We start from the raw sequence: 23,502 nt of genomic DNA, 5'->3' as shown, positions 1-23,502 counted from the left end.
CTCTCCTTTCATCATGTGCGTCCTGGTGAATGAACTCTGGCCTTTAGGCCTGGTGGCTTTACCTGCTGAGCTAACTTGCTGAAGGCACATTCTTTACACCAGCATGCTAAAGAATAAGGAAGTTATCTCCCCACAGAGACCAACCCATGCATACACCCTTCTCATTGCATGTCCAAGACCTATAAGAGGTGACTGAAAAGACATTGTTCACTCCTCTTTGGGCTATCACTATTTCAATTGTCACTGAAGTTGTGGGAGAGCTCTTATTTCATTGAATTTGTCTCTAAGCAAAGGTTCATTTAAAAACACACTGGAACATTGATAGAGCCAAACACCACCATAGTGAGATTACCAAATGTAATTTTCTGCACTTTCCTTGTTACTAAAAATCATCCTTTGATTCAAGAGCATTAAGATTGGTCTTTGGGGGTGGAATGAGGTAATAAAAACATTAATCTATGCAAGGTGCCTCTCATTCACATGGTACCTCATAAATTCATAAAACCAGATGGATTCGTTGTGCATTACCAGTGCTAGTTCCCTGGGTTCTATTCTGAATTGGTGATCTCTCCTTTAAATGGCAATTAGTCTTTGAATTCCAGGTTCCCTTTTGCACTATAATGATATGAATAGAGTTTCGAGAGCCAAGCAAGTTCTTAGAAGAGGCTAATAAAATCTTCTTGGGATGAGGTGGAGCTCAGGTATTCAAGCAAATCTGTGGGAGCCCTTCAGGAGAAGATGGGGTTCCTGGATATACCATCCAAGGCTGCTCCCTGGAAAATTACCTTAGTCTTTGTCTTCCGTTCTTTGATCAGAACTTCTCTTTTAAAGGTGGTCAAGTGCATTTGAAACCATAATTGTTTTCACAGACAAATGGCTTACTAGAAATCCATATGTCTGGAAGAATTGTGACACCACCTCCAGTGGGTAGACACTAGAAGGGGTGGTGAGTTCCACTGTCTCTGGGCTGGTGCCGGCCTCCTGCCATTAGGAGTTAATTCTGCTGATGAGTATTGCTGCCTTCTTTTCTCTAGCCACTTGTGGTTAATCCTGATGGAAAATAGAAGTCCAACAATATCTCTAGCCAAATGCATTTACATGTACCTGGCTGAGGAAGCCGTCGTCATTCAGGGTCACAGGTCGTGAACTATCACATGAAGTCCTATGGATGATAAAACCCTGGTAGATGAGTCTTGCTGTGCAGAGCAGAAAGTGGGTGAAGGAAAACAGTTGTTGTTTTTGCCCTCATTGGGAAAGCCCGTTCTTGCGTGGGCTTCCACCTTCTACCTCGTTTTCTCTTCTTGGGTTCATTTCTAAAATTGAGGCACTTAATCCCAGAAATAGAGACAAAGTTAAGAGTTGAATTTCCCAGTGTTTTGCTGGGATTCTTTTAGCTCCAAGCAAAAGAAAATCTAACTCGAAACCCTTTAAGCAAAAAAGACAATGTGACATGTTCATAGTAAATTCAGAAGTAGGTTTATTTCTGATACTATACTAGGACCCATGTAATAGCACCAGATTCATCGTATGCTGATTTCTCTGTCTCCCTTCCTTCTCATCGCCATGTAAGCTCTCTTTTTATTCCTCCATTTGTTTTCACTTTGACGCTGATATTACAGAAAGAGATATTGATGAAAACTAGATGTCCAAACAATCAAAGGTAATGTATTTTTTATGAAATTAAAAAATTATTATTAATTTATGAATTATTTTTTATGGTAGATATTGTGGTTAAACAGATTCCTGGAGACTAAGATCAGCACCCAAGATTTGCCTTTCCCAGGAATGGCTTGGTTTAGGAATTCTGCAGAGAAATCATTAGCATTACCTCTGCAGCCAAGCTGGAAATCATGCAGAGAAAAGTCATGACCAAGGAGGCAAAGCCCTTGCCTGATTGCCTTTTACAGTCTGTCTATGAGAAGCATGGGTTGCCGTCTGGTGTCATCATTATGAGTGCTCTCTGGGATGATGTGAGCCCTCATCTGACTTCATTGCATCTGCTGATATGGATATTTCAAAATGAACCTCCCTTTCAACTTTTGTGGGGGTGTTTATACAAGTCAACTTCTAAGCTATCTAACACATTTTCCTAAATCTGTTATCCCAACTCATTAGCTTGTATGCCTTAAAACATCTTTACTGCTTGGTGTTCCTTTGACTTGGAAGTGCACAAAAATTTCGGCTTGGTGCATTCAAAGAAGCTGATTTTTGGAGTCAGAATATTTTAAGCATAAGTCTTGTAACTTCCATATTTTTTAAAAGTAAACTACATATAACCTTTCTTCTTTCTTTACTTTCTATTTGTCTGCTTTCCTTCATGCAAAGTGGATGGTGATAATTATTTCTAGAGCCCAATTCTCATGCGGGTGGATGAAGCCATGCATCTTAATGCGCTTATCGTATATCCTGGCACTATGGAGTGGTTCCTAAAGTTGCTGTTCTGTGATTCTGTTCACTAAGTAATGGGTTCTATCTGTGGCCGCAAAGTTGAAATGCTGAGGTACCTTTTTCATCTCTGTTATAGCGGGGGTCATAAATTTAGATAAGGATGAAGGCTCTCCTCCTGGAGATTACCTACTCTAGCACTTAGGCTGGCTCATTTTGGGGGAACGCACTTGATAACCCAGGGAAAGTCTGAACTTTCAGTTGCCTGGGAAAGCTTTTGGAAACAGGAATGCATGTGCAAGAGTAGGGCTGTGTTTGTGAGAGGAAAAGTTAAAAGCCATCCAATTGCTATTGCTGGCTTAGCATTTAAGACTTTCTCCTGGGTTGGTCCTGAGAATATTTCCACCCCTAGCTCACATCTTCTGACCATGAAGAGGAAGCCAAGAGCAGAGCTTGTTTACAAAGGGAAAAAGTGTAACTCACAGCTGCAGGCCTCAACCGATGGCCTGGAAAGCCACAAGCTCCATGGAGGCCCTGAGCCTCCATCCTGTTCATCTGAGATTGCCTTCTGCCCTCTCTTCTCTGCAGAGAGGCCTCCTGGGACTTGAGTGCAGAACAGCAGGCTGAGTTGAAGTAAGTGGGTCCCAGAACTCTAAGCTTGTCCCAAGGCAGGGATGAGCATTTTGGAGTTGTGCATTCTCTGCCTCACTGGGACTTCATGTTTTGAACTAGGTAATACCTAGAAATCCATCAATGCAGTTCCTCCTGAAGCCTATCAGTCTATCTTACAAATAAGGACATAGGAGACTATATAGTATGATATATTGGAGAGGCCTCCTGAGGTCAGGCTCTTGCTCTCATTGGCTTGTTCACATATACACACATGTATGTACAAGTGCATACAAGCACACACACTCAGGTACACACATACAGACAGACAGACAGACAGACAGACAGACACACACACACACACACACACAATCTCTAGAAAAGCAGACTCAAGGCTGCAAATACTATAAAGGACCTTTGTTCAATGTGCTTGTCATACTGATTCAGATAAATAGTTATGCCATAGAGAAATTCATGTAGTCTCTGAACAGAGAAGAATTTTAACAGTCCCTCAGTCTAATACATCATTATTACAGATGCTATCATTGAGACTAAAAGAAACTCTAGGTTTCCAGAGACCTAGGGTCTTACCTCATCAGGACTGTGACAAGTTCTTAGGTGACCTGGGTCCCAACCCAGTGCCTTTCAATTGGATTCCATGCTTTCACTAGTTCTGGAACTCTGCTGCCTCCCTTCTAGAATGCTGGAGGTGTCCCTGGCCTCTGTCAGGGCAGTGTGGCTGGGTCAATCAATACTCCTCTCCTGGAATTTCTCAGGGGATGCCTAACTAGGTACTTGTGCTGAATAAAATAGTCATGTAGCAGCTTGTGTTGATTAATCAGTCTGCAGTTCACAGAATACTCCAGCCGCTGTTATCAGCCGTCTCCAGGCTTCCTCGAGAATGACACTCCGCTGCTTCTTTTTTCTAAGTTGAATTCCCTCCTTCCAGTGAAGATGAAGAACTATATCTACTGCTTTGTGTGTGTGGTCCTGCAAGTGAGCTCTTTCCTCTCAGGCTGTGCATATCTGTCCTCCAGGATGAAAGGGTTTGGTTTCATGACTCAAAGAAGCATCCCACTTTCTGCTGGGTGAACAGGTGCATTTTCTCTCAAGAAAGCTCTGGGGTTTGCAAAGTCCTATTGTCCTGACCCTCATCTGAGCTGTTTCAGCAGCCCTCGGTGAGGTTAGATGAGGGAGCCAAGAGTTTGCCAAGGCAAACTCATATTGCCTCTTTTTTGTATTGCTTCTCTTGATGCTCTTCTAACTTTCCTTAGCCCAGGGATGCAGCTATGGATGACAGGTCTCTGCTGTGATATGTATTGTTTACTGAAGTAATTAAAATATGCAAAGTGCTCCTAGTCCACTCCCCACCTCCCTTTGCACTTTTCTAGCTCCTTCTGGCATTTTCAGTTGGCAGTTAATAAAACATAAGGTGGGCCCAAGGGCTCTGTTCTCCCTCCAGCTAAAAATGACGAATTTGGAGTGATCTGTAAGTTGTAGTTGTCACCTCTGCCAACAGCTGTGTCTTTCTGGTTGATCTGCTGACCCTGCAGTACATGACCTTACTGGAGAGGGAAAGTCAGTGTCCAGAGGAAAAAAGGGAGCAAATGCCTGGCTTGCTGTTTGCAGCAACACAAAACCAGAAAAGACTTCTCATCTTTCCTTGGGGGTAGCTTTGCTCTCAAGTGTTGCAGCCAAGGATACTGAAAATTGATTTCCTAATTCAGCTTAATCACTATCATCCCTGGCCATCAAACATCCCCATCTCCTTACCCATCGAAAACCACACCCACTCTCTTAAATTATCTCAATGCTGGGCTCAGAGATTACTTTATGCTAATATGAACATTGCAGTAGAGCAATAGACTGGAATTTCCACATCTATGCTCCCACACTAACACCCACAGTAACTGTCACTCTGACTGTTCCTTGCTAATGTATATTAAGACTTACCAAACTCCAGGCACCCTGTCCAAATTTCCATGGATTGTTTTCACTTAATCCTCATGAAAAAAAAATCTTATTAATATTTAATCTATGGGGAAATTGAGATTCCAAAAGGTGAAGTGATCTCTCCAGGTGACTTGGCTATAAGTTGGTGTCTACATCATGATAGCATACTACTTCTACTTTGAGGGCTGCTTAGGAGGGAGACAGCCCTTTTCTCTGTCCTTAGGTTCTGTTTCTGAATCTATCAGTTCTTCTAACAGGAGATCTTTCCCCATGCCCCGGGGGCACTGAAGAAAATACACATGGTATTGAATTTTCCAGAAGTGTTAGACCTTGGCTCGGTTTAGCTGTTCTTTGGGCCCAAACACATGGCTGGTTACTTGTCTCTTCTCATCCCAGGCAGCTTTCAGGAAGTCTTGTTTCTGAGAGATGAGTGCTATACAAAGGCATTGTCTCAAAACAGTCTTTACAAGGATTGGAGGAAGAGCACAAGGTGGTCAGAACCACCTTGTTGGTGGTTTGGAAGCAGCCAGCAATGGTGTAGGTGTCACGCCACTGAAGGATATCATATTGTTGTAGGAAACACTGATCCTTAGTTCTTGCCAGGGTAGCTGCCTGCTGATGGCTGTCCTTACAAACATCCCTTAATTAGTCCAAAAGCCCTGAGATGAGTGGGATCAGGGGCATCAAGCAGAATCTGTTTTACGCTGTCTTCTTCTCAGGCATCAAGACAGGGTCCTAACAGCAAATGCACAGGCTTCTCCTAACATCCAGACATAACTTCTGTATGATATACCTCATCAATGTGAAGTCAGGAGGGCGAGAATTGCAGAAATGGAATTGGGAAAGAGTATCAGTTAAAAGATCACTGAGCAGAATGTCTAGGACCCAGGAAACTTTGGGAAATGCTTGCAAGGAAGATTTCGATTCAAATCTCTGTGCATGTATATATTTCCTCTTTCATTTACTACCTCATTTCTTTTCAGTACATGTTCTGAGTAGGTGCGTTATTATCCCCTTTCCACACACAAGGAAGTGAGTCTTCTAGAAGATAAACACTCTGTGGTTACTGAACTCGTGTACAGTCCCTGCTCAGCTAGATTTTATCACTCTGGTTGCTTTGGATCCTCTCCTTCTTCAATCTATTACACATATTTTGATGTCACTTACCATAACACGTGAAGTTGGAAACAAAACATCTGGCCAAGCAAAACTTTGTTTGAAAGAGATGATTTGTAATTTGACCTAAATCTATGTGAATATAAATTTTATCCTACCCGTGAACGCTTGAGAATTGCTGGGTAATTTAAAAAAAAAAAAAATCTAGACTCAAGTCAGCAGACTCACTTAGCCTTCCTTGACAGTATCAGTGTGCACATTTGAGATCTGAGTGGATTCTTTGGTCTCCAGTTTGATTTATGAATTGTAGCTGAATTGAGACCTCCAACTTTGTTCTGTGAATTGAGTTCTTTTAACATCTTAAGGTTTCTTTCCACAAGAAGATCTTAGTGCAGCCAGGAGGCTAGAGTCTAGGCATCTGGAAAGGAAAATAAGGGCCAAGTTATTGTTTTCAATGCAGTGTCTGGTCTCTTTTAGGTGTTCTAAAGGACAAGGAGGACTTTTGAGTGAATGCTGGCATTTAGAAAGAAAGCAGGGATAAGACATTATAAGAAGTTGTGTGTTCCTGGAGCATCCATATAAAAACTTTGCTCCTGGCAGATTCAGCTCTAAGTAAGAGAGTTGGGAAGAATCACAATGGGCTTGTTTATCCTCTATGCTCACACTGCTAAACAGCTTGGCTTTTAACTTCTTGTAGTTTTGAAAGATTTGAGGATTTGTTCTAATCCCAGGGCTAGGGGCTCAGATGCAGCAGCCTTTCCTCTGAGATTGTGTTAAGTGGATGCTGATTGCATAAACTGCCACCATGCCCTGCTTGGAGGGAGCTCCCATTCTAACATCTTTATAAATTTTCTCTCGATTTTTTTCCTTAAAAAATTCCAAGCACCCCCTGGACTTGGGGTCAAGTTCTTAAATTTGTCAACCAGAAAGCGAGACAATAGCTTGCAGCCATGTTCTTAGGAAGAGTAGGGTATGTGGTGTGTGTGTGTGTGTGTGTGTGTGTGTGTGTGTGTGTGACTGTCTGTCTCTGTGTGTATATGTGTGGGGGGGGGGCAGGGAGGCAAAAGCAAGAATAGCAATTCTAATTTTACAATTCCAAGGTCTCATATCATTGTAACTTCTGGAAAGAAGACCCAGTCAGACTGTAGTGGCTACTAGGACTATAGCTATTGTCATGTTCAAGGAGATAGTTGTTCTTGATTGATGTACGTCTTTGATATGGCAGAACAGGATAGGATGTAAGAGGCAAAACCCACTGGGGTGTGTATTAAGTGTTAAACAGACTTTTCAGGTGATGAAGAAGATCTATGTTGAAGTTTGTTTTGTTTCTTAAATGCACATGGTATTTTTCTCTGTGCTAAGACATGCAATTAAGAAATACTAAAACTTAATAAATAAAACTTAATCGCATCTACCAGGACTGGCAGTCTCCAGATGATTATACCATTTGGTCATAAACATACATTTCAAAGTTCTAATAACTCTTTGTAGCTGAGTCCTCAAAGAAGATAGGTTACTCTATTATCTCCTGCAGAAAGTCTGGATTAGTTCATATTCCTTCCATGCAGAGGATGTTTGAGTTGTTTCCAGAAATATTCTGCCCTGTGGATATGTGTTTATTCATCTTTGCTGAGTCTTGGTTTATCTATTTGGAATATGGGTTACCATGTCATCTAGTCAGAGTTGTGTGAGTGTAGATGTTTTGAATGTCCGGGTGAGAAGAAGGAATCTGGGTGCTTTAGTTCCCCTTTGTCCCTGTAATAGATATAGAGGCATGAGAACCTTCTAAAGCCTGGTTGAGTTTCTCTTTGACCTGGAATAATGGGTTCCCCCTGACCACAGCAAAGTGAAAGCCCCTTAGAGGAAATATACAAACACAATTCCCTGTTCAGGAGAGAGACAATCACTGTTTGTGAAGATTGAGGAGGTCTGAGAGTTCCCTGTGGTCCACACATAGCCTTCTATATCCAGGAAGTACAGGTGATGGGTTATAGGCAGCCACGGCACACTCAGTACCTTCTGTGCTATGTACTTTCAGTTTTCAGGGATGCAGCTGAGATTGAGAACTAAGGGCTAGAGTGAAGGGCCGGTATTTGGGGGTCCTAAGCAGATACCCAGGCTGGTTAGAGTGATGTTCATCCTCCCATCTGCTCCTATTTCTTCCTTTTGGGAATGGGAGAGATTCAGACTCAAGGAAAGACAAGAGAGACACAACATTTCATTTCTTCATGTGAATGTTCTATACTTGAGAACTCCAACTTTTATGATCTCAAAATAATTTTGAAAAGCTATGTATGCCCCCAACACATCTAAAATTGTCACTGAGAAACCTTCTATGTAGTTGGTTTCAACCTTTTAAAAAGTTTTAAAAGCTGCCATAATATCTAGAATATTGTAAACATTGACATTAAAATATACATCATTCCTTTAATGCATCTAATGAAGTTTAAATACCAGAGCAATTTGGTACATCATCTATTTAACACATGAACAAGTTCTTAAACAGCCATTTTTACATGGCTCCTTTTTCTTCTTGAATTTATACTTTCATTCCAGTTACCACACTGAATTTTATCTTTATGTAATTTATTTTTATGCTTGAAAGCCCTTTATTGGCCACTCTATCATGGTTTACTATGACAAAAATGTGTATGAAAATTTAAATTTAATTTTTAATGTCCAGTGACCATAAGTTTCTAAATGTTAAGAGATTTGTTTGGGATGAGTATCCTAGCAATTATTAGCAATGAACAGAAACAGGCAATAGATCAAAGTAATATATATATATCCCAGCTTTTGATGACCATGGAAGTTAAAAGTAAAATATGAATGGAAACTTATCTCCTCTATTTACCAATTGCTACACGCATTATTGATAAACTTATTTATTGTTAATACATAGCATTATTCAGAATCAATTCTATTGTTTTTTGTGTATGTGCGAAGACAAGGGATTTTTATTTTATTGACATGTGACACAAAAGTCTTTGAATTATTTGCTGGGATGATCTATTGGTCTCTTATCAATAATTATTTTATTTTATATTTCTAATAACCTTTTATGTTTGTTTTCTCTTTAGTTTTTGTCTGTCTGTCTGTCTGATCTATCTTTAAGAAGTTGGAGTCTCCAGAGTGTAAAATTTATGTTCTAAGCCCCAGGGTCTTTGCTAGACTACTGGGAGTTCTATATTCAAGTTTAGAAAACATATATATAAGAGTTGAAGATCTTTAAAATACCTCAAAACTATCCTTACTGGGAATATATTTGGAGGTCTTCATGCATCTTCAAGCTTTGCAAACTCAGGTGGGCAATGACTTTGGTCAGCAATATTCTCAATCTCTTAGGCCTTCCTTGGGAGGAAGTCTAGGCTCTTCTTCTGTAAACTGAAGTTGACTGGATAAACTAAGGAGTTGGTATACGCAGTGGAGTCCTGTACAGCTATACAAGGAAAGAGTAAACTTCATTAAGAAAAACAAAACATAGAACAGAGAAATTTATTCGAATTGATGTGTGCTTGTGTGAACAAACAAACCAGCAAATAATCAAACAAAAAAATCAGGAACAATGTAAGAACAGCCTCAAATTGTGTTGTGTAGAAAAGTACGATTAAGAGTGCCTAGTGGCAAGAAGAACAGTAGAATAAGAATAGAGCTATAATTGATGTAAATGTATCTTTTTTGTGCTTTTGAGATTCAAGCTATATTTCAGGGTTTTAAAAATATGGTCAATATTTGACATGAAATAAGTTGGAAAATGAAAAACAAAAAAGTATTTCTGAAATTGAAAAATAAAGCAGAGAAGTGTGTTGATATGGTAACTTTGAAAGAATTAAGATAAAGCTATACCTTCCATATTTCTCTACTCAGTGTATCTTAAGGACAGAGAGAAGTGAGATCAGGGTTGTTGGTTTAATGTTGAAACTACATATTTTTAATATGGTTAGGAAGTGGCACTAATGTTTGGCTGTGGGTCTCTGCATCAGTTGCTGGATGAAGCCTCTCTGATGAAAATTGGCCTAAGCACCAATCTGTCAACCTATGAGTATAGCAGAAAATCTTTAGGAATCATTTCAATGATCATTTTCTTCCTCCTCCTCCTCCTCCTCCTCTTCCTCCTCCTCCTCCTCCTCCTCCTCCTCCTCCTCCTCCTCCTCCTCCTCCTCCTCCTCCTCCTCCTCCTCCTCCTTCTTCTTCTTTTCTTCTTCTTCTGCTGGCTAGTCATGTTTAGTTCTACCTTAGGTCTCTGGGTTATCCAGCTTCTGGGACCTGGCCCTTCAGGCAGTATCAGAGGTGCCCTCTCATGGATATGGGTCTCAAGGTGGACCAGTCATTGGTTGGCCACTCCCACTATTTCTGTACAGTCTCCAACCTGGCACATCTTGCAGGCAGGACAGTTTGTACATTGAAGGTTTTGTATCTGGGTTGGTGTCCCAGACCCTTCACTGGATATCATGCCTGTTTTTTGGAGATGGCTGATTCAGGCTCTGTATGCTTCATTACTAGGAGTTTTAGCTATGGTCACTCTTGTAGATTCCAGGAAGTTTCCAGTGCACTAGGTTTCTACCTTGCCTCCCAAATGCCCTCAAGTTCCAGTTGTCTTTCCTAGCACTCTCTCCCTCTAACCTTTCTCTCCTTTCACAGATCCCTCTTGTTGACATTCCTACCCTTTTTGACTCCACCTACAATATCTACTCTATTTCCCCTTCCCAGAGAGATTCATGCTTCCTCCTTTGAGTCCTCCTTGTTACTCAGCCTCTCTAGGTCTGTGGATTGTAGCATGAATAGCCTTTATTTCACAACTAATATTTACTTATAAGTAAGTACATGCCATGTTTGTCTTTATAGGTTTAGGATACCTCACTCAAGATGATTTTTTTTTTCTGTTTCCATTCATTTACCTAAAAATTTCATGATGTTGTTTATAATAGCTGAGTAATACTCTATTGTGTAAATGTATTACAGTATCTTTATTCATCCCTCAGTTTAAGCAGCACCTAAGTTGTTTCTGACCATTATTAATAAAGCTCCTATGAACACAGTTGACCTAGCTTCCTTGTGGTAGGAAAGAGTGTCCTTTGGGTACATGCCCAGGAGTAGTATAGCTGGGTCTTGGAGTAGAACTGTTGCCAAATTTCTGAGAAACCGCCATAGTCATATTGATTTCCAAAGTGGCTGCACTAATTTGACTCCCACCAGCAATGGAGGAATCTTCCCCATGTTCCACATCCCAGCAAGAACTATCACTAGTGGGTTTTTTGTTTTGTTTTGTTTTTTATTTGTTTATTTGTTTGTTTGTTTGTTTGTTTTAGTAGTTCTGAAAGGGGTAAGGTGAAATCTTTTGACTTACACTTCCCTGGGTGCTAAGAGTGTTAAACATTTCTTTAAGTGTGTATCAGCCATGAGAGATTCCTCTGTTGAGAATTCTCTGTTTAGATCTGTGTCCTCTTTTAAATTGAATTGTTCAGTTTGTTGATGTTTAGTTTCTTGAGTTCTTTTATATTTTGGAAATTAGCTTTCTTGTCAGCTTTGGAGTGGGAGAAAGTGTTTTCCCATTTTATAGGCTGCCATTTTGTTCCATCGATGGCATCCTTTGACTTACAGAAGTATTTCAGTTTTGTGAGATCCCATTTATTAATTGTCAATCTTAGGTGGAATTTGGAGAATCTTGTGGAAGAGGGGGAAGTAAGATTGTAGAAGCCAGAGGGTTCAAGAGTACCACAAGAAAACTCACAGTATCAGCAACCTAGGCTCCTAGGGGCTCACAGAGGACTGAAATGACAATCACGGACCCTGCATGGGACTGACCTATGGCCTTTACATATATTATAGTTGTGTAGTTTGGTTTTCTTTTGGAACTCCTAACAGTGGGAGCAATGTCTGTTTCTGACTCTTTGCCTACTTTTTGGATCTCTTACCTCATATTGGGTTGCCTCTTCCAGACTTAATATGAGGGGAGGTATCTAGTTTTATTGCAACTTGATATGCCATGTTTGGTTGATATCTCTGGAAGGCCTGCCCTTTTCTGGAGGAAAAGGAATGAAGACGGAATGGATTAGGGAAAGAGATAAGCATAGGGAAAGGCTGGAAAGAGAGAAGGGAGGGAAAACTGCAGATGCAATATATGAGAGCTTAAATAACTTTTAAAAGTGACACTAATAAATTATGAAAAATTAAATAATTTTATTATTAAATTCTAGTAATCATGATTTTCAGCATGAGAAAAATTAAAATATAAAGTCAAAGGAAGCCAAGCAATCCTGAATTTGAGTGTGGATAAGCAAAATCATGAGTTCATGTTGTATTTTCCCTTTCAAAAAAATGTTTTCTTCGCTTTGAATTTCCAGTATCACAAGCACCCTAATAGCTTGCAGAACACACAAGGATCCATGTTACAGTCCCAAAATTCCATTGTGCATCAAAAAGATACAGAGATCCTTGGAGAAACATCAGCTTCAAAGTCTCTGAAAAGAAATGATAAGAGGAGCATAGAGTAGTCTTTCATGTAAGAAAGTGAAGGTGTCATCAAAGACTACTGGGGTTATATGAGAAGAGAAGGAGGCACAGCTTTAAGAGGTTTCCATTGGCCAAAGATGGAAGAAAACAAGACATCAAAAATGGTCAGTGCAGCAGACTGAAACACTTCAAGTGGTGCTAAAAAATAAAAATAAAAAAGCCAAAAAAAGGCAAGTTCTGAAAATGATTTTCAGAAACAAAACAAAGTCCTTACAGCTGACCCTTGGAGAATGCTGCCTCTTATTTTCTTATTGCTATGACCAATAAGTGTCAAACAGCAGCTTAAGAGAGGAAATTTTTTACTTTGACTCAAAATTTGAAGTGGTAAAGCCCATCATGGAGGGGAAGGCATGGTGCTAGGAAGAGTATGGGACAGCTGATGTTGGCAATAAGAGAGCAGAGAGTGCACAGGGAGTAGGGCTAGACTATAAAACTTCAAGACTCACCTTCAGGAATTCACTTCCTTCAGTAAGGGTTTTGTTGTTGTTGGTGGTGGTGGTGGTGGTTGGTTGGTTTTTTTTTTTTTTTTTTTTTTATTTCCTTTCAAAAGAACTCCATAAGCTCTGGACTTAATTCAAATTTCCAAGCCTATGTGTTCAAACCACATATAAACTATAATGCTTGGAGAGAAATTCACTCTCCTAAAAACAAGTTAATACAGGGAACTAGTCAAGCCTCTTTCATATAAGCTATAATCAGAACAATTGCATAGCAGATGAAGGGAAGTTTTTTATTTATAGATTTTCTGCTAATATATGCAGAAGGAGTACTATAATTAGAATGTCATCCTTCTGAACCACTAATGAAATAATAAATTTGGGCAATGATCATCAATGGTTGCTAAAATCACTAGGTTAAAGGGGACTTTATAATGAGTGACCAGACAGAATCTATTGATGGGTCATAACATCATATAAAAGAAAGACATACTTCACCTCCCATTATGTTTCAGAGTAAGCACATGCTATATCATGTAGATACTATATGTCTGGGGATGGTGGTTTTAATGGGAAACAGATTTAATAATTAAAGAAGTTTTGTATTCTTAAGTCAACATACATGATGATCTTAGAAAAGAAGTCCCCAATGAATTCTGCACAGGTTCAGCCACAGAAGCAAATGAAGAGCAGGTCATGGGATCCCAGGACCACCCGATTTCCATAGACCCACGTCTAAACCTAATAAGCAAAACCTTTCCTGAGCAACTCCTCCTAGGTTTCCCTAATTCCTGACTTTGTAGGTCATGAGGATAAGAGAGGACAACAGAAGGCAATGATGGGGTGGTAGAAGGCTCTGGAAGCAGACAGGGGCTTTTTCCTAAGAGAAATTAATTTTAAGTTTTATTTTCCTACTTTTTTTATTGCTTCAATCATTCTTCAGCATCTTCCTCCATCTTCCTTGCTCCTTATTAGTTTACGTCGCCCTTTTCAAGGTTTACTTTCAAGATCCTTAAGGCATTTTTAGAAAGCTGTAATCACAAACTGATACAGTGGGCACAATAGAGACACCTGTCCTACAGGGATGGAGAAAGAATGAAATAAAAGACAACATGGCATCACTATTCATTCACTAGTATTGTGCTTATCCTTGACACTATAGCTCTGGATAGCTTATGTCTGTGTAAGTATTAGGGTGAAGATATTTGTCATGGAGTGTTTTCCATTTCTGTTTCTCTTCTTTTGTCATTAGAAACTATTAGACTACTATTCTTACCAGACTGAGACTTCTCAATGTGAGAGAATGCTGGAAGAAAATCACTGTGGGTTCTTATGGGCAATAAAGGAACTGTAGGAAGTTAGATTTGTTATGTTATCTAGGAGCACATGAAGACATACACAGTGATCAGTTACTGTACTATGTGTGTACATCTCTGCACTTAATGTTACCTGAAAGGTTTTTGCATCCATGATGTCATTTGAGGCAGCCTTGTGTGTCTCATACTTTGAAGCTGAAGAAACGTAAGATCATAAAAGCCAAGTACTGATCAAAAAGCATAGCATAATTTAGGGTTTCTTGACTTATTATTTTTGCTGTTTTTGACATGTTAAGACCTTATTCTTGGAGGGATATAGTATAAATATCACCCATGCTACTTATGATATAGTTTTCTAAAGGGTCCCTATGACCAGTTAATGCCCTTCTGGGAGTTGTCTGCTCAATCAAAAACTTAGGGTCATCACTGTTTGTACCCAACACTCTTGAATTTCTCCTTTTCTGAACATAGAGATTTCAATGTAAAAATCCTCTGTATTTTATATAAAAACCATCAACTGAGACATATGTTAGCATCAAATAGAGGGTTTCATTATTTAAAATTATATACCCAGGGTGATGTTTTGGTATTCCTGACTTCTATTTGTTTTCACTCAAGAAGCCAGGTGAGACAAATCATTCTAGCATATTCTGTCACAAACATACTTATCTTACAAAACTGATATTATTCTGTGGACCTGTATCTGTTGGTTTCTGTCTATCTATTCAAATGTTTGTTTCTCCTTTTATCTTGGAATTTTTAATTATGGTACCTGATCACTCTAAAATTGTAAACAATATAGAAATACATATGATAAAATTTGGAACCTTCTTACTTTCATCTCTAGAGAAAATTACTGCCTTAGTGGCTTTCTGGATCCTTTCATATCATTCACAAATACACATATTACTGTATATTTGATTATGTTTACATATTTTTATTTTTACAGAAGTGAGAATGACAACATATATTTGTCAATGAGTTGTATTTTCAAATACTACATTTATCACTCTGGACATACATAGATAGCAGTACATATAGCATTTTTTATTTTGTTTAAAATATGAAACATACCTTTAACAATGAACACATCTATGGCTTTTAAAACTACAAAATGAAAGTCTTGAACCAAGTAATTTTGGCTACACACAAGACAATAATTTTCTACTACTCCTATAGTGAAATTAATGAACCCCAGGGCTCATGTGGGTAGATAATGCAAAGACCACTGTGCCCTCAGAAACGATTTCAGCCTCAAAAATTGGGATTACAACATCAGGTCTCACACCTTCTCAAGCATCAGATAGCAATCTTTCTTTTCCCCTTTTATCAAGTGTCATTAAAATACATGTCTATGCTCTTGAACTTGGCATCCTGTCATTTGTTTGTGGCCATTTGTAGCTATTTTGTGGCTTGTCTGCTCTTAGTCTTCACTCATCTGTCTGTTGGTTTGTTTATCTAACTAATGCTAAGAAGGACCATGAATTATATGTATTTTAATTCCTTGTCTGTCCCAGCACTGGGAAGGCAGAGGCAGGAGGACTTCTGTCAGCTTGAGGCAAGCCTGATTTACACAGAGACTTCCAGGCCAGCCTGAGGCTGCTTAGCAAGACTGTTATATTATGTTAGCAAGACAAAGTCATATTAATGATAATAACGATTATGATAATTTATCTGTTACATATGTTGCAGATGTTTCTGTCCTTTGTCTTTGATTACCAATTTTTGTCTTTGCTATTTAATTTTACAAAATTGTGTCTATAAAGTGTATCCTTTATGGTTTTTTAAGTGTATGTCATGTAGGAAGGTCTTCTACTCCTGAGGTTATACAAATACCTTTGTAAGTTTTCTTCTAATATTCTTATTGTTTTGTTTTTTATGTTTAGCTCTTTAATCCATCTGGAAATGATTTTTGTATATGGTGTGAGGTAGGTATCTAAGTGTATTTTTTAAATGAATAGTTCATTGTCCCAATACTTTAATTACTAACCCATCATTTCATATATTAAACTTCAGTATTTTATACATGATTCTTCTTCCAGGTTTTCTGTTTTGTTACATCATATATTGTATGTTCCTATGCCAAATATAGGGTGTTCATTGCATAGTGCAATAAAATGTGTTGCTATCTGATAGAACAAGTCCCCATCATTGTTTTAGTTCAACAGTCTTTAATTGATCAGTCACTACTCTGGATATACTCTAGATTCATCTTGTCAGTTTCCATAACCCATTCCATTGGGAGTTTCAAATATATATTGCACTGAAATTTTAAATTGTATTTAAAGGATGAATGAGTGACTTATCCCATCAACTCTTCTTATCCAAGAAAGTGATAAAACTCCACTTATGTGGGTACTATTTTGTTTTTTGATCTGAATATACCTATACAGTTATGTATAGGATTTTTAAGTGCTTTATTGATATTTAAGGCAAGTTATGTATCAGATAATTTTCAGTGCTTTATTGATATTATACAGTTTTATTTTCAATTCTGTTTTGACTTACTATGGTATTATTCATGTAGTTTGGCTATTATTTTTTCCTATATGTGGATATCTTACTAATCTATAATAGTCTTAATTACTTTTTAATTAATTGTTTTGAATAACCATGCTAATACTCAGACAGCAGACAATTTGGATTCTCTGTTTCAACATTTTATCATATATTTATTTTTTTAAAATAATTACTTTATTAATTCTTTGAAAAATTTATACCATACATATATTATGGTCATATGTATGTCCAACTCCTATCTGTAACTCCCTCCCTCCCAGACCTACCCATCTCCCTAATCTTTTTGTGTTCTCCTTCTTAAAATTTAATAACCCGTAGACTTTGGGGTATTAAACTCGTAGATTTTACACTGTCTATAAGACTTCTGGTTGTATATCCATCCATTGGAGTGTAGTTGACCTTCCCTTGGGAAAAAAAAATGTCACTCCCATGGAAAACATCAAATTTCAAATTTCGATAGCATCTCGCTTAGGGATGGGGACTCATGAACTCCTTCCCGCTTTGTGCCAGAATGCTGACTGGCTTGATCACGCGCAGGTCTCCTGCAAGCAACCACAGCTGCTGTGAGCTCATGAGTTCTGTCATGTCCAGAGGACTCTGTTTTGCTCTCGTCTTCCCTACCAATCTTGACTCTTACAATTTTTGTTCCCTCTCCTCTTTGATGGCCGCTGAGCCTTGCAGAAGAGGTGCAATGCAGATGTCCCAGTTGTGGCTGAGTTTTTACGGTCACTTAGTCTATGCACGCCTACACCTCATTAGTTTCTGTGTTAAGTACTGTCCACTAAACAAAGAAAGTTTTCTGGTGAGTTCTGAGAGATGCACTAATCTAGGCATAGAGAGTTGTGTATTTAGAGGCTGGTTTGATACTGTATACATTTAACAAAATAATTACTTTATTACATTGATTAGGGTTTCCTAGATAGTGTTTCACAAAATCAGGGAAAGAAATCCCTTCTGTGCTTCTCTGTGTTTATCGGGCATTGTGATCTGTAACATGTTAAGTAAAAGTAGTTTCCTTTCCACATTAGTAGATTAGGCTTTTCAACCAGAAAACAGTACAGGAAAATTTTAGCATCTTTTCAAAAAAGTATTTACTTTTTAATTAGGTAAATGCAACAGCAGATTTCCTAAGGTTGCTATTCTTGTGATGTATTTCGAAAAGCTATTCAGTTCGGCGATTATATTTAGAACTGAGATGGCTTTATAAGAACATATAGACTAAATCTCTTTATCTGTATTTATATATTTGAGGCTCTGTGTTGTCAGACCAATTCTGCTTTTACATATATTTAGGCCACAGAGAGTGGTTTGAGAAAGTGTCTATGTTTTTTTGCATTGGAAAACTTTACTAAGACTCACATTCAAGACCACATTTTTATTTCTATCAGATGTGGGTATCATTTGCTATAATTTTAATACTTTGTTCTCAAATTTTCTACATTTCTCAATTTTTAAAAAATATTTCCAGTAAGTCACTCAATTGAACTTATATTTTAAAACTTATTAGACTTTAAATTTTTTTTATAATTTTACATTTTTCTCTTTTACATTGCTTTCTTGCCAAAGATTTTAATAACTTTTAAAAGACAGATAATTTATATACATCAAGTAAGTGATTTTGCTTCTTTTTACTGTTTTATCATTGTTTTGACTTATACTAAACCAGTTTTGTTTTGTTTTTAAAATTTTGTCTTAATTGTTAGTTTCTTTTTACTGTATGGATTTTTAGGATTTTACTTCTTTCAAAATAAAATTCTTACTTAGCTAAGTTATAATTTAATTATTCTAACAATAGTTAAATTCCATATGCTTTTTAAAGATTCAATTGTATTCCATTGGATGCAATGAATAGGACCAGTTCATAGTATAATAAATCGCTTTAAATATTATTTTCAGCAAATAGTGTTTTAATTCCTTCCTCCCATAAACTGTTTAGTAGATTAATCAATCCTTAGTCGTGATTTTCTTGCTATGGAAAATGTTTCTTGTTCTTATTATGTACTTACTTTTTTTCTTTTCAGATTTCCTTTGAGGTTTAATATGTAATTGGATTTTGTAAATTAAAAAAGTGGCTTTACTGTGGATTAGTTTTTCATTGTGATAGCTTTATCTGTTTTTAAATTTTTATAATATTTTACTCTTTATATCTGCATATATTTAACATAGTGCTGTTGTGGAGTAAACACGTTCATGATTATCATAATGGTGAATTTTTCCAACTTTATATATGTCATTCTATTTGAAATAAGTATGACATAAGCCTCTTTTAACATTAAATTGTTGATATTTAGACTTTACAACTACACATAAGAATACAAAAGTTTCTAAAAAGAAATGAATTAAGGAAATTTAATTGACCATCTACATCTACATAGATACATACATGTATAGGCATGCTTGCCTGTTTGTATTTGTGTATGTGCATGTGCGCATATATGGCCAATTATATCTCACTTTTATTGCTTCTACTTTCAGTGTTTTATTTTTAATATTTTCTGTAATTTGGTTTTAAATACAGCTTTTCTAAATAACATGAACCTTGAATTCTAACCCTAATGTTCCTCCCAAGTTAGAGGTAGTAAGAATCCATTTTTACTTGCTGTCTACAGAGCACCAGATTTTAGTTTTATTTTGTGCATTTTGTTCATTATTGCTGCTGTTTTTATAAGATGAAAGATGCTCTGTTCCTGAAAATGGTTAGGAAGCTGTATGTAGTACTTTTATTCTTTTAGAAGCTACTTAACATTTTTCGCAAGCATATTTAAGTGTAAATTACTAGGATCAATAATTGATTGGTATCTATAAGTGCCTTCCTTCCTCTCTTAATGATAAAGTCCTTATCAGGCTTTTAATTATTTCTGCACCCACTTTCCTCTGCACTTATGGTTAAAATTATGTGGAAATTCCATTCCCCATAATTAGGTTAGCAGTAGCAGCAGTAGTACTATTAACATTATTGGTAATATTATTTACTTTATTTTTCCATTTTATAGGAAACCCTTATTAGTTATTGTATTACCTTTAGCCACCAAATTAGCAAGTATTATTTAGATTTAAATTACATTGTTGTGGTCTATTTGCTCTGTTGTTGTGGAATTCAAGATATCACATACCTTGCATTCTTTTTTATGTTCTTCTAGAATCAGACTCAATTAATTTCTGGTGGTTTTGGCTTTTTGTTTGTTTGTTTGTTTTTTTCTTTAAAAGCCTGTATTTACTGAAGAGTCCTGGTGTTTGCTTTTTAGGTAGAAACATTTTGTGTTGTCTTATGGCATATAGAAAGCTTGGCTCATTTCAAAAGTCCCAGGTTAAAAGTGACTTTTCTACAAATCCAGATTAGTTTCTTCTAAGATGTTTCCAATGGATGACACACACACACACACAATCTCTCTTTTAGCTGTGAGGTTTTCATCTCTTTAGCTACTTGCTTTCCAGTGCTCACTGCTGATGTTCCTCCAACTGGTCCATGAGGGAAAGATGTTTGTGTTAACAGTTTACTGGGACACAGGCACAGAACTCTCTTTCAAGCCAACGGCAAGCACTTTTGGAAGAAATTTCACTTATTAACTGAACGGTTTAGCTTCTGATGTTCTGCTTGGTAATGATGTGGTTCATTCCTGAGGTTTGAAACATGCTGTGAACTTTCTTTTGTGTGTGCTAATATCTCTAACCTACTGGATATTGAATATTGGATAGTGAATATTTATGCAGATCTTTTCTCTCAGTCATATCACAAATGTCTCCTCTTCTCTATCACATCTATTATGATGTGATAGATTCTCTATCTATCTATTATGATGTAGGCTCATCATAATTAGTATGATGTATCATACTAAGCACTTTGAAGAGTTATTCCTTTTTCCCCACACTAATTTCTTATTAACATGTGGGCTTATGAACTTCTGGAAGTCTCCATCTTGTTCACATGAGGCACAGATTCCAAGTTGTGATGAAAAATTTAAGTGGGAGCTGAAGGTAATAATGTACAGATTAGATTCTGTAATGTATAGTTGTACCTTGGTCACCTTTGTCAAAGGGTCTAACTTAGTGTTTGTGGTCACTCTGTTGGTTGGAGGACCACATCATGGTTCTCCTGGCTTCCTCCTGGAGATTTCTTAAAGGAAGATTTTAAGATTATATTCTAGTGCCAGATTCTTAAACCTTCTCTCTCACTTCAAATCACCTTTTAGTTTTCATGCTCTGTGTTAAGAAGTCTCCCTTCTCCCCTAGGGTCTGATCCATAGCTGCTCTGGTGACATTCACTGATGTCAGCATCTCCATTCACCTACAAATTCAGCTTGCCTAGAGCATGGCCAAGTTGAAATCCAGTGCATGGAGGGTACATTTATATAAGAGGGGGATAGACTTCTGGTTGATTCTGGCCATCTGGTAACTGTTTCTGCCACTGTCTTTGCTCTTTTTAGGTGGGAGGACACACCATGCTCCCCATCCGCTGGATGCCCCCTGAAAGCATCATGTACCGGAAGTTCACCACAGAGAGTGATGTGTGGAGCTTTGGGGTTATCCTTTGGGAGATCTTTACCTATGGGAAACAACCATGGTTCCAGCTCTCCAACACAGAGGTAACAAAGGGACAGTTCAGGATCTGTTGGGGGTGGATGACAGATATCTCAGAACATGTATTGCATATAGTGTACAGATAAGTGGGCTGTCAGCATAGCAGCGTGGATGTAAGCACAATCAGAAGGAAAAAGCTTCCTAGCGAAGGGAAAATTGTAACTACAGAAAATGTGATATAACTTTCAAAAGAGTATGAAATCAGATATCTAAATCGAGATAGGAGTCAGGGTTCTGTTTGTTCTGACACACACACACACACACACACACACACACACACACACACACACCCCACAAATGTTTCCCTAAGAGAGAAAAAGAGAAAAAAAAAAAAAAAGGAAATTGGGAGCTTTTCAGCTGTGCCATCTTGTGGAAACACTTACTGCTTAGTATATCTACTAAAAGAAAAAAGTTCCCAAAGGCTTGAGCTACCTCAGGTACAGGGAAGCATGGAACCCTGAATTGACTGAAATGGCCAAATATACATGATTATCAGTTCTGTGTAAGCATCCAAGAATAGAATAAACCAACTACAGTGCAATACTAAATGCTTATTATCTTTTCATAATTTTAATTTATAAAGTGTTAACATGATAGGACAGTAAATAATATTATTTAGCAGTAGGTACTTTTCCAAGCATCATTGGTTCAGTAACTTAGTAATTTTCACAAAATTCTTCTTGAACTTGGGACAAAGGGAGGAGATTGCCCTGGCATCTTGGTGGAGACTCGGTATCTTAGAGAACTAGAGAAGGAGACAGCTTGGGTTGTGACCTCAGCAATTTTCTTTTTCTAAGTGACATCAAGACATATCTCAAGTATGTACAGACCGGAGCCATGCTGTCCCAGTGATTCAGCACAGTCCGTAGACATTTGGATGGCGCTCCTACAGCAGCTGACGTACAAAAAAATGCTAGCTCTCTTTGTACTCTTCTGGTTTTCTTGGAAATCATAAACACTGAGGCTTCTTTGTATTGAAATTTCATTTTAAATTCCAGAAAGTATCTTTTACTTAGAAGCTACATTCATTTCCTGTCTTTTATGTTTTGACTATTGAAGTAACTTTCAAAGTCCAAAACTTAAGATTGTAGATGTGGCTTTACTCTGTAGAGTGCTTAGCTAACATGGATGACACTCTGAGCTTGATCTCCTGCACCACAGAAATCAGGCATGGTGACATATGCACACAGGAGACAGAGTAGGATTGATCAGGAGACCAAGGTCATCCTTTTGCTACATGTAGGTTAAAAAACAGCCAAGATCACATGAGACCCTGCCTCAAAACAAGGCATCTCTTCTTTCCATTAATTTATTTATTCACATTACATCCCAATCACAGCCCCTTCTGCCCTCTCCTCCCAGCCCCACTCTCTCCCTCCCTCCATCTGCCCCTCCCCTTTTCCTCAGAGAAGGGAACCCCTGCCCATGTATCAAGTCTCTTCAGAACTAAGCACATCCTTTCTCACTGATGCCAGACAAGGCAGACCAGATAAGGGAAAGGGATCTAAAGGTAGGCAATAGAGTCAGAGTCAGAGTCAGAGTCAGAGTCAGAGTCAGAGTCAGAGTCAGAGTCAGAGTCAGAGTCAGAGTCAGAGTCAGAGTCAGCCCCTACTCCATTTGTTGGGCAATCCATATGAAGACCAAGCTGCATATCTGCTACATATGTGTAGGGGGCCTAGGTCCAATCTGTGCATGCTCTTTGGTTGGTGGTTCAGACTCGGTGAGCCCCAATGGGCTCAGGTTAGTTGGCTCTGTAGGTCTCCTTGTGGTGTCATTGACACCTCTAGTTCCCTTAACCCTTTCCCTGACTCTTCCACATGATTCCATGAGCTCTGCCTAATGTCTGACTGTGGTTCTTTGAATCTGTTTCCACCAGCTGCTGGTTAAAGCCCCTCAGATGACAGTTGCACTAGGCTCATGTCTGTAAGCATAGCAAAGTATCATTAATAATGTTGGAGGTTGGCTCTCTCTAGTGAGATGAGTCTCAAGTTGGGGCAGTCATTGGTTGGCTATTCCCTTCAATCTCTGCTTTATCTTTATCTCTGCACATCTTGTATACAGGATACAGTTTGGGT

The 23,502-nt window shown here is 38.1% G+C and overlaps 1 protein-coding gene across 4 annotated transcripts in view; it reads left to right on the top strand.

Annotated features, from left to right (window-relative positions):
* Ntrk3 (neurotrophic receptor tyrosine kinase 3) overlaps positions 1–23,502 on the top strand; it is a 383,383-nt gene that overhangs the window by 339,389 nt on the left and 20,492 nt on the right. For 3 of the 4 annotated variants that reach the window (XR_013111122.1, XR_013111119.1, XM_076936090.1), the window contains 2 exons: positions 16,216–16,257; positions 21,274–21,432. Coding sequence is in view for 2 of the 4 variants with exons in the window: in XM_076936090.1 (XP_076792205.1) it covers positions 16,216–16,257; positions 21,274–21,432 (201 nt within the window). In the remaining 2 variants the exon portion in view is untranslated. The remainder of the gene's footprint in view (positions 1–16,215; positions 16,258–21,273; positions 21,433–23,502) is intronic. The other variant, XM_034522621.2, reaches the window with a different exon arrangement.

Source organism: Arvicanthis niloticus, chromosome 1 (genome assembly GCF_011762505.2).
Source record: "Arvicanthis niloticus isolate mArvNil1 chromosome 1, mArvNil1.pat.X, whole genome shotgun sequence".
In the NCBI taxonomy this organism is placed as follows: Eukaryota; Metazoa; Chordata; class Mammalia; order Rodentia; family Muridae; genus Arvicanthis; species Arvicanthis niloticus.
The sequence above is the reverse complement of the archived record's forward strand: the minus strand, read 5'-3'. Positions and strand labels throughout refer to the sequence as shown.